The 10,366-nt window shown below is 51.0% G+C and overlaps 6 protein-coding genes across 6 annotated transcripts; 4 read left to right on the forward strand and 2 right to left on the reverse strand.

Moving 5' to 3' along the window:
• The first annotated feature begins 594 nt into the window (after window positions 1-594).
• Window positions 595-1,204, forward strand: BDZ99DRAFT_460466 (uncharacterized protein). The gene has a single exon (XM_033719391.1). It carries the CDS (start codon window positions 615-617, stop codon window positions 786-788), a length of 174 nt encoding a protein of 57 aa, XP_033580137.1. The 5' UTR covers window positions 595-614; the 3' UTR covers window positions 789-1,204.
• Window positions 987-3,461, reverse strand: BDZ99DRAFT_251042 (uncharacterized protein). The gene is made up of 4 exons (XM_033713681.1): window positions 3,225-3,461; window positions 2,299-3,162; window positions 1,917-2,212; window positions 987-1,829 (listed from the first exon to the last, which is right to left on the reverse strand). The coding sequence occupies exons 1-4, from the start codon at window positions 3,338-3,340 to the stop codon at window positions 1,186-1,188; spliced, it is 1,920 nt and encodes a 639-aa protein (XP_033580138.1). The 5' UTR covers window positions 3,341-3,461; the 3' UTR covers window positions 987-1,185.
• Window positions 3,462-3,983: 522 nt separating this feature from the next.
• On the forward strand, window positions 3,984-5,025 carry BDZ99DRAFT_568417 (oxidoreductase; the record flags this gene model as incomplete). The annotated part of the gene is made up of 2 exons (XM_033727785.1): window positions 3,984-4,419; window positions 4,475-5,025. 2 exons carry the CDS (start codon window positions 3,984-3,986, stop codon window positions 4,882-4,884), a joined length of 846 nt encoding a protein of 281 aa, XP_033580139.1. The 3' UTR covers window positions 4,885-5,025.
• Window positions 5,026-5,608: 583 nt separating this feature from the next.
• On the forward strand, window positions 5,609-7,101 carry BDZ99DRAFT_411712 (cyanamide hydratase). The gene is made up of 3 exons (XM_033716628.1): window positions 5,609-5,975; window positions 6,108-6,395; window positions 6,709-7,101. The coding sequence occupies exons 1-3, from the start codon at window positions 5,765-5,767 to the stop codon at window positions 6,912-6,914; spliced, it is 705 nt and encodes a 234-aa protein (XP_033580140.1). The 5' UTR covers window positions 5,609-5,764; the 3' UTR covers window positions 6,915-7,101.
• On the reverse strand, window positions 7,007-9,074 carry BDZ99DRAFT_517461 (MFS general substrate transporter; the record flags this gene model as incomplete). The annotated part of the gene is made up of 5 exons (XM_033725180.1): window positions 7,007-7,122; window positions 7,180-7,246; window positions 7,298-8,283; window positions 8,332-8,623; window positions 8,727-9,074. The coding sequence occupies 5 exons, from the start codon at window positions 9,072-9,074 to the stop codon at window positions 7,007-7,009; spliced, it is 1,809 nt and encodes a 602-aa protein (XP_033580141.1).
• A 186-nt stretch (window positions 9,075-9,260) lies between these two features.
• BDZ99DRAFT_251079 (class I glutamine amidotransferase-like protein) lies at window positions 9,261-10,366 on the forward strand. The gene is made up of 3 exons (XM_033713682.1): window positions 9,261-9,561; window positions 9,616-9,842; window positions 9,914-10,366. Exons 1-3 carry the CDS (start codon window positions 9,321-9,323, stop codon window positions 10,202-10,204), a joined length of 759 nt encoding a protein of 252 aa, XP_033580142.1. The 5' UTR covers window positions 9,261-9,320; the 3' UTR covers window positions 10,205-10,366.

Genomic DNA, 10,366 nt, shown 5'->3' on the forward strand with positions numbered 1-10,366 from the left:
CCATCGACAGAATCCTCTGTACAAGAACCTCTTCTTGTACAGGTGTAAGACGGCGATTTTTGGAGATAGCACCGCGTTGTGGAGGAATACCACGGGCGCGACGCGTAACCGTCTTTCTGGGCACATCGTATAGTTTCTCAACGCCTCGGAAGGATGTAATTTGGCCGGTCTTGTAGGCTTGAACGCCTAGAATAACTCTGCCTTCTTGAAAGATGGCTTCTTGTTGTTGTGGTGCTGCCATTGGGGTGGTTGTTGGACGACGCGTCGCGTGTTGAGTTGGGTGGGCCACTAGCTTGTGCGGGCCACTAACTTGTGGATTACGTTAGCCCACACTTGCTTACTCATTGGCGCTTTAGCGGATTTTTCACGAAGCCTGCTCAGCCAATCACAGCCCCTCGCTTACATTACCACTTCCGTCAACATGCTATATACCTCCAGCAGCCTAGCAGCATACAACACCAACCCTTAGCCACTCAGGATCGACAAGACCTAACCTCAGGTACATCAAGATGACGAACAGAACCATCAGTATTTATTGGCTGATATTTTCTCCGGTTAGCACAGCCGGATAGTGGAGTGTCTGGCCTCCTTACCTCGAGAGCCATCCTGGAGGCATGTCTGCCCCTTCACGGGCTTGGAGGCTGCGCTTGAACCGCCACTGGCCGTTTGTGTGCGATCCAATTACTGTTAGCATGACGTACGTTTTCATCGTAGCAAGACTCTCCCGAACAGAATTCAAGAGGCGGCATCTTCGCGGTGGTCCGGAAAGCGTGGTGCGTGTTGGGTGAGACGGAAGGAGAGCTGAGAGAGGCAGGTGTGAGGGGACGAAGCTGGTTCTTATACTTGCGCTAGGGTTTTGAGGGCGCAGTCATCGGTCAGGACTCCACCATCCACTTAACCATGCTCAGCGGCATGAAGCTGTCATCCTCCGTCTTAATCTTGAGGATGCCACATGATTGGAGTACGACCAGTGTACATGCACTCCCGACTCATCCTCTGATATTCTTCTGGGTGACCGCACCTATCTCGCATTGCAGGATAGGCATCAATGCAGTCTAGAGTATCGACCTTTCAGTCTAGTTTGATGACTTTGTGGTCGGACTGCGGTCATGACAGATGAAAGTTCTTCCGGCAGTGCTGATGATCTGAGGTGTTTTCGATTTGTATGTTGTTGGGTTGATGTATCTACAAAAATGGTGCAGGAAGGTTCATCGCGTCCTCGAACCACTGATCATCTTCCAAGTCCATTGACTGCATCCAAATCATCTGGTCCAGATCTGGGATGGAGCTGTTGTGACTAGTCTCGCAAGGATCTGCACTCCGGTATGGCCCGGCCTCCGCATCTTGTATCTGAGAAGTGTTCAACCGGGCACCAGCCCATACACGACACTTGCTCAAAAGCTTGGATAACAGGTTGAAAATACTGTCATCGCACTGGAAATTCGACTCTATGCAAACTCGGTCGAGCTTCTGGATCATACAGTCCATTGTCGCAATCAAGTCAACTGTGTTCCGCACCTCTTGGCGATTCCAAGCCGGGTCTTCGAGCACCGACAGGTACTTCAAAATAGTGACACACATGATCATCTGGGACCAGAAATGAAAGGGAAGACCGACGAGGTCCGATGGGGAGATCTTGTAGAAACTATCCAGCCACGACTTGATGCTTTCGACGGACCACCACAAACACTTGAGGCGTTCGAACCCAGGCAAATGGCCCCCGTCACTCCTTGGCCCCAACAAATTGAGAGGTGGCGAGTCCCAGCTTATCGAATAAGCCAGCTGATTTATGTATAGGTCGACGTAATGTGCATGTGTAATAAACGCGCCTGTACGCTGGGCATCGCCCATGCCTAGTTGTCAGCAATCATGTACCAATATGGACCACCGGGATAATTATGTGAGTAATCACTCGCCTCTTTGAAGGAGATCTGGAGGAAATGAAGATTTCAATTCATGCAACTGCTCCCTTAGTGTCTTGAGGTACAATAAGCCTGGCACCGAGGTAGTCACTGAAGCTGTTGCTGTACGAGCACCGTCTATCTGCTGTTCTCGGATGTGAGCTGCTCTTTGTTTCAGCAGCTGCAGGCGCACCTGGAACGCAAAAGCCTCGTCCGTTAGGCATGACTTGTTCATTTCAATAATGCGAAGAGCCTCTTCCATCTGGGGCGTCCATCGTAGGGCATCTATGCGCCCAAGGTGAGATGAAATACTAGAAGGAAAACAACATGTTAGCAAGTTCACCAGTAAGAGTTTGGACCGTTGTTAATCCACTGGGGATAAGGTGGCTACGCGTACTTGGAGCTCAACACAAAACATGCTAGGACTGCTCGTTGCTTTTCCATGAAGCCTTGAAAGGTTTCATCATTGGGATTCTGATCGCTTTCGTGATCCTGTCCCTGAGTGATCGCCATCATTAGTATCGTATCTGGCGGGAGTGGCTTGAACAACCGCAGATCATATACTAGTGAGATGGCGAGTATCATGAGGCGAGATATGAGGTCTGCTCTGCCGAGAAAGGCGTCGTTACTCCATGCTAAATACGTTAGTAATCCAAGCAGTAGGTCGATACTCGATTGGACCTCGAGAAGAGCAGACGTGAACAGGATGCGTTTCAACTCCTCAATCTGAGCTAGCCTTTTCTGTGTCGAGAAGGTGGTAACGACGAGGATTGCCTGGAATAAGAACGGTCGGGTATGGCGTAGTTGCCAGGCTGCTATGTCTGGGGTAAGGTTGATGAAAGGGAAGTACGGCAGCATCCGGGATCGGAAGAAGCTGAGGCACTCCTCTGCTTGACGTGGCGATGGCTCAGACGGGGATGGAGAGTATTGAGACGGAGAGCACGGGTCTGTATGAGCCTGTGCCAAGGGAGACGGGTCCGTTGCGGGCGTCGGTACTCCACTGATGCTCGGGTTGGTGCTAATGGAGTTTGCTGGCGTGTCGTTGGGGCCGGCCGTGGACGATGGGATCCTCTCCTCGTTAAGGAGCCGAAGAGCTTCAGCTGAAGATCCAGAAGAGCTGACAATCGACTGCACTGCCGATAACAGCATTTCTATCTTGCCCTCCAGCTGGGCGATTCGCGTACCAGACTCTTCAGCTCTATCAGCATTGCGCCGGCGAGTCGAGTCGGATGGCAGGCACTCTTTTCTGAGACGATGACATCTACGAGGCTATTAGTCATGTGCGCTACACCAACAGGCTGGGGTCATCATGAAGCATATAACCTTTCGCAGCTATCACCTCTTGAACGAGGCACGCACCGGCACTTTGCCTTGTAGCATTGCATGCAAGCTTGGCCATACGTGCTGGGGTGGCCAGGGGCCGGTCTGGCTTTCTCCATGGTATCAGCTGGCGGAACGACAAGAACAGGTTATGCTAGAAAGTCCGGAATTCGCAGGAATCATTGATAGATAGATATGGGCGAGCTTGAGACATGTAGCTACAGCAAGAAAACTCCGACGGGATTGCCGCCGTTCCACGCCGTACATGTACGTAACGCGATTGGAGAGAAGCGTTCTCGGCTCGGCGAATGCGACCTGGATTAATCGGCAAGTCAACAGCGCCGACGGGATTCAAGACCGAAACCCGTTTATTCAAAGACGCACCCTGATCTTGCATTTTGCTCAGGTGAAGACCCAGAAATCGTAGACACCCATTGCAGTTCCCGTTATGCTTCCACTCAAGCTTTGGAAGGGAGCACCAGCAGTGCCTCTATCTACAAAGTATGACGCCGGCAGGCCTTAGTTGCAAACTTGTCCATAACCCCCTTGCGCATTGTCGCACATACCTGGGCACATGGACGCAACCCCCTCCGAGCAATGCCGCTGGATTTGGTTACCTGAAGTCCGCTTGTAAAGGGAGTTTTGCTATATCTTCCACCCTGATGCCAATTTGGCTCATGCATTCGACTTTTGGCACCGTCCGCTTCTCATACTATCGAGTCTTCATACTATCCATCTGCCCTTCTACCGCCGAGAGTCAGTATGCCAGAGAAGACAGTTTTGATCACAGGTTGCAGCAAGGGTGGGCTTGGAGCGGCAATGGCAAAGGCTTATCACGCCAGAGGCTTCAGGGTCTTCGCGACACTGCGTGACAGTGCCAAGGCCGGATATCTGGAGGAAATACAGGGCATAGAGATTCTCGAACTCGAAGTCACGTCGGAAGAATCCATTCGGCAATGTGCGAAAGCCGTTGAGAAACTCACGGGAGGATCGCTGGATATTCTGGTCAATAACGCTGGCTACTACAACACCATGCCGCTTTTAGACACTTCGGTCGAGGACGCTAAGAAGACGTACGACACCAATGTTTGGGCAATACTTGCAATGACGCAGGCATTTGCGCCGATGCTTATCAAAGCCAAAGGAACTCTCTGCAACATCAGTTCAGTTTCTTGCGAATTGGTCTTCGCTTGGCAGGGTCTGTAGTAACTTACTCCATGGACTTCTAAGATCCTAGGCTTATTCTGATATAGGCACATACAGCAGCTCCAAGGCTGCCATGACACGGCTTTCCGAGACGTTACGCCTTGAGATGGCGCCCCTCGGTGTGCGAGTCGTCACAGTCATACTCGGAGGCGTTGGAACAACCGGAAACAACCCCGACAATAGAAAGGACCTCGAGCTGCCCGCAAATTCATACTACCAGAAGATAGCCGCTATCATAAATCGCCACCAGAAGGGACTGGTGCACGCCGCCAAGACACAAAATCAGGATGTGGCAGCGAAGAACATAGTCAACGACGTTCTCAGCGGTCGTGCTGGCTTGATTCGGCGAGGGGAGGCTTCTACGCTCAGTTGGATCTTGAACACGTTCATGTCCTACGGACTCGCCACATCTTTGGCGAACGGAGAGTCAGGTCTTGCTGAGCTTAGCGGTAAGTAGGTGGTACATCTGATACAGATGTTTGTACATACTAGCTTATAATGCACCGTATTGAGTTAAGAAGAAATGGGGGAGGAGTTGTAGCTTGAGAGTGTTTTCGTGGTCGTACGCACATAGATAGCTCACGTTCAAATAAACTGCTCTATTTCATCTCATGGCATTCAGATGCTTGAAACACACTATCGGCAGCATCATCTCCAGATTAAGTCTCACGGGACCCACCTCTGAAAGTAGCTTGTTAGTTGACTGGGACTTGCAAATTTTTGGAGACGTACAATTCATACTGTATAAGTAGTATAGTTATATCTAGCCTAATTAGCTAAGAACTAATCTTTTTTATAAATACTAATAGATTCTAGACACTGTTTAGCGTCAGCCCTAGCTAAACTGTCCGCTCCGCTTATTTATCAGCGCCTGTCGATAAAACATGCCTAACTAATCGCAGCCCCTCGCTTATATTACCACTTCCGTCTACCTGCAATAGCTACAGCAACGTAAAACACCACCTCTTAGCCACCCGGATCGTCACGGCCTGACCTCAGGCACATCAAGATGATGAGCACCGTAGAATAAAAGATCGCCAGATGCATACCGAAGAATGCCCGCGGAGAAACCACAAACCATCCCGTAAGCTAGACCTGATGACTGAGCAACAAGGCGCGAGTTGCTGTCCCATCAAAGAAATACTTACGAAGCCTGATGTTCTCGATTTTTGCGGAGTACGGAGGAATTGTAATCAGTTGCCGAGTGTATATATACCATCATCTTGATTCATTTCTTTTTCCGAATCACTTTACTTGCGAAACAAAACTTCTAATCCCTGCATCACATCACATCTTCTCCAATTCCACTATACGATCTCCCGAAACAAAACTGCAAAATGGCCGACCCCATCTCGCAATACGGCTTCACCGCCATCCCGCGCTCGCTGTCTAAGATCCTCGCATCCACGGCCTCAAACCCACCGGCCAAGGTCGACGCAGCGGACATCACGCCGCCGTCGTCTGAGCTCGCGAAGAAGGTGTACGCATACGCGAAGGAGCACTTATCGTCGCAGACATTCAACCACTCAATGCGGGTGTTTTACTACGGTAATATTCCCCTCGGCCTCCTCATATCAAACCGCGATCCTCATAATTTTCTGCCTCCAAAATCGTCTAAATCAACACCCACACTTCCCAAATATTCTCCTCATATCACATGATTCTGAAAGGTCCTCCCAGGCTCAACCATCGCTACCCACCACCTGCCCCGACTCTTGCCCTCGCTCGAAACATACTACCTCACCGCCCTTCTCCACGACATCGGCACCACGTCCCACAACCTCCACTCCACCCTCCTGTCGTTCGAGTTCCAGGGCGGCCTGCTCGCGCTTAACTTGCTCGAATCCCTCGGCGCGCCGAAGGCGCAGGCTGAGAGCGTTGCGGAGGCTATAATCCGCCACCAGGACCTCGGCGAGAGTGGTATGATCACCAGTGTGGGGGGGCTGATCCAGTTGGCGACTGTGTTTGGTGAGTAATGTGATCTTCTCATTTTTGGGTGTTGTAATCGCTTTTGGTTTTGTGGGTTTGGATGATGTCGTGGGGCGCGGTCAAAGGCTCCAGTTGAGCCGGACCGGCGATGAGGGGCTGTGCTCTGGGGGTTCGTGTTGGTCGCCATCGTGTTGTTTCACCGGCGCGCGCAGGTACGGGCGTATTCCACGATTCTCACTCCGTGCGACGCTCGCTCTTGAGATCTCGGTTTGCGGCGCGGAGGGAGGGTTTGTTGGGTGACTTGGTCGTTTTGAATAATTTTATCCATGAGCAGTGCTGACGATACGGGGAGCAGACAATATGGGTATAAACCCGCAGCTGATCGACACGGCGACGATCGAGTCGGTGACGGCGTTGTTTCCGAGGAATAAGTGGTCGAGTTGCTTTGCGGCGACGATTCGGGAGGAGGTGGGGTTGAAGCCGTGGAGTCATACGACGGCGATAGAGGGGTTTGCAGAGGGGGTCGAGGGGAACCAGTTGATGGAGGCTTATGAGTGAAACAGGGGTATTCGAGGTGTCTCGGAGGAAAGGTAGGTACTGTCAGTGTGTGGTGTTGTTACGAGGCCTAGTAAGGCTGTGTTGAGTAATATCTACTTTCGGCCCAGGCGAGGCAGTTTGACAGGGAGAGCCAAGGCGTTCACGATTAGGAAAAGCACAATTGATGATATGAATGTTACCCTCAGGCTTCTTGAATATGCATCAATGACTAGGATAGTGTAAGCTTGGCCAAATTAAGAGCACAACGCATCGGCGCAGCACATACCTTGGTGCTGATGCTGCTGGTCAAGGTCTAAGAGAGCTCGAACGGATTTGCGAACCTTCCAGATGATCTGTGACAGTCAGCCTTCTTCCATCGTGCACCGCTTCGAGGGTGTTATTACCTCGTCCTTGTGGGCACCAGTAACCAGATCGTTCAGATAGGCAGATAAAGAGTTCTGCAAGACCAGGCTACTCAGAGAAACGCCCATCACAGTACCAAGACTGCGCCAAAGAGTGAGTGTGGTGGTCATAACAGCTTGATCTTCTTGTGAACTTGTGGCTAATACTGCAATTGATGAGGCAGGGAATGCTAGACCCTGGCCGATGCTCGACGGGCAAACGAAGATGGTTGCAAGCCACGTAGGAATTCCGTCCCACATTGACGATAGGCAGATCGACCCTAGTAACATGCAGAGCGAGCCCGAAACAAACAGCTCTTTCATACGTCCGGTGCTGGTCATGATGAGTCCACTAGACACGCCGCAGATGGTCAAAAGGAGGGATGGTCCAGCTAGACGAAAGCCCGATACTGAAGGCGTGTCTAATTTGACGGCTTGAAAATACAAAGGAGCGTTGAAGATAATAGCATTGATTCCGGCAGTCGCGGAGAAGTTGCTGAAGACGATGTTAGCTCGCGGTTTGCTAGACAGCATCTTCAGCGGCATGACGGGTCGAGCTGCCCTTGACTCAACCCGGATCAATATCAATCCAGCGAAGAAAGCAACAACAAGAGACGTTATGACCAGCGGATGCGACCATAGATATACGTTGCCGCCGAGGTTCAAGCCCAGTATTAGGAACGCTACGGACGTCGTCAGAAAGAAAGATCCAGCCAGGTCGAAGCTCTTGATGGTTTCTAAGACTCCTTTGCCGGAAGTCTTTGCGAGATTGGGGCCAAGCGATGCAGGCGTGGTGAAAAATGCTAGCACAAATACGGCCACAAGGGGAGGTATTTGCACCCCGAAAGTCCATCTCCAGCCAATGCGGTCGCAGAGGAAACCACCGAAGGCAGCTCCAGAAGCACTGCCTAAGCCGTAGAAGAGGTTTATGTAGGCCTGATAGGTGCCCCTGACTTCTATGCTAACTAAATCGTTCGTCATGATAGAGCCTTCTTTCGTCAGCTTAACGCAAGCATGCGTGCATTGTCTTTACGTACCCATGGCGAGAATCCCACCGGCTGAAAGTCCACAAAAGGCACGAGCAGCAATAAAGCTCCCGATACTTTGTGCTAGAGCACACCAAGCGGTAGTCGCTGTAATCGACAATAACCCTAGAAGATATATCGGACGTCTTCCCACGGTGTCGGATATTCGTCCGAACAGTGGTTGTAGAGCTGTCGAGGTGAGGAGAAAAGAAGTGGAAAGCCACGATGCAGAATTAGACGCATTGAAGTAAGAAGTAATGACTGGATGGCTTGACGCCATCAGTGTGGAGTCAAACAACGCTATCTAATTAACATTAATACCCGTAATGTTGATTCAATACGAAAGAGCCGCAAAAGGAGCGCCATCCCCGGGATGACCACCTTGTTGTCAGAGAAAGGCAGCTTACAAAGTATGCAAATAGAATTCCGATGAATATTAGCCAGAATCTCGCTTTTGATACACCACCAAGAAATGGCGATTGCTTGGTAGTGCCCTCGGGTTCTACAGCACTTCCTGTATCCTCATCCGGAGCAAGCCAATGGCTATGGGAATAGCTTCGAATTTTTGATAGATCTGGGGCATGACCTGGCTGAAACCCAGGACCACCAATCTCGGCCGCAGCCTCTATTTCTCCATCTTCAAGCACAGCTTCCTCGTGCTCTTCAAGTCCACCACCGGAAGTAGTTGGAAGAAGCAACGGGGTTCTCTCATTGCCATGGTTGCCACCTCTTGATGCAGAACCGGAACCTGGCATTTTCTGGTTCATTCATCCAGGTGGGAGTGGTGTCGCGGAGAGGGATTCGTCGAAAGGCGTGAAAGAAGCTAACGGTTCGTAATCAATCAAGCAATCTCGGCAGGCCTTGCGGCATCAGGCTAGCGCCCGCCCCAGTCGATTTTGCTGGCATCGGGCAATTGATGCCGAAGAATTTATGCTCGCGATAACGCCTTCAACCTTTTGCACTCCTCCCACACTCACGATCTTTGAAGTTCTTGAACAAAGATGAAACCACCATTTCGTATAGCGGTGCTGGAGTGCGCCCAGCCTATGCCCTCGATCCAGGAGAAATATGGCACCTATGGCGATATATTTCGGGTGCTCCTCCAATTGGGAGCAGATACGCTAGGAATGCCAGAAGTGGTGTCCTCTAGGAAAGGCCTGGAAGTTTCAAAGTGGGATGTGGTGTACAAGCAGGAGTATCCTTCTCTTGAGGATGTTGACGCTGTCTTGATGAGTGGATCTCGTAAGTTCATATTCATGTATTTTCGACATCTACGTTGTATTAAGTTCCCGTCAGAATTCACCGCGTTCCACGACGATCCGTGGATATTGAAGCTTGTGGACTATACGAAAAAGATACTTGAGCAAAGGAGAGTTCGAGTCCTTGGTGTTTGCTTCGGCCATCAGATCATTGCTCGTGCCATGGGCGCCAAAGTTGGGCAAAATGCCGATGGGTGGGAGATCGCAGTGACGCCGATGGACTTGACGGCAAAGGGGAAAGAACTGTTCAAGGTGGACCGACTCGTAAGACTAACATGTTGCACCACGTTGCACCACGTTGCACCACGTTGCACCACGCTGACGGAAGGGTGCAGAACATCCACCAAATGCACCGAGACATTGCGTTTGAGCACCCGGAGGGGGTGGAAGCACTAGGCTCGTCGCCGGTGTGCAGCGTGCAAGGGATGTACGCAAGAGGGAGGTTGATCAGTGTTCAAGGCCACCCCGAGTTCAACCAAGAGATTGAGACAATTATCATCAAGGCCAGGCATGCCCAAGGCATCTTCACAGACGCTCTCTTTGAGGATGCTATGGGCAGGGTTGGGAACCACCACGACGGGGCAGAAGTGTCTGTGGCATTCCTGCGATTTCTACTCGAAGATTAGACAGCAGCATAGCGTTCGTAGCACGTTAGACGGAACCGAAATGTGGTTCCAAATGCGGTTCTAACAGATACAAGGGGGTAACATGAGCGGGCCAGCAGCGCTCCCTGCTAGCGCTTATTGCCACCTCCATTTGCCACGTAATAACCTGTGCTTATTCAGTAA

Source organism: Mytilinidion resinicola (assembly GCF_010093595.1).
Source record: "Mytilinidion resinicola strain CBS 304.34 unplaced genomic scaffold BDZ99scaffold_5, whole genome shotgun sequence".
NCBI classification, from domain to species: Eukaryota; Fungi; Ascomycota; class Dothideomycetes; order Mytilinidiales; family Mytilinidiaceae; genus Mytilinidion; species Mytilinidion resinicola.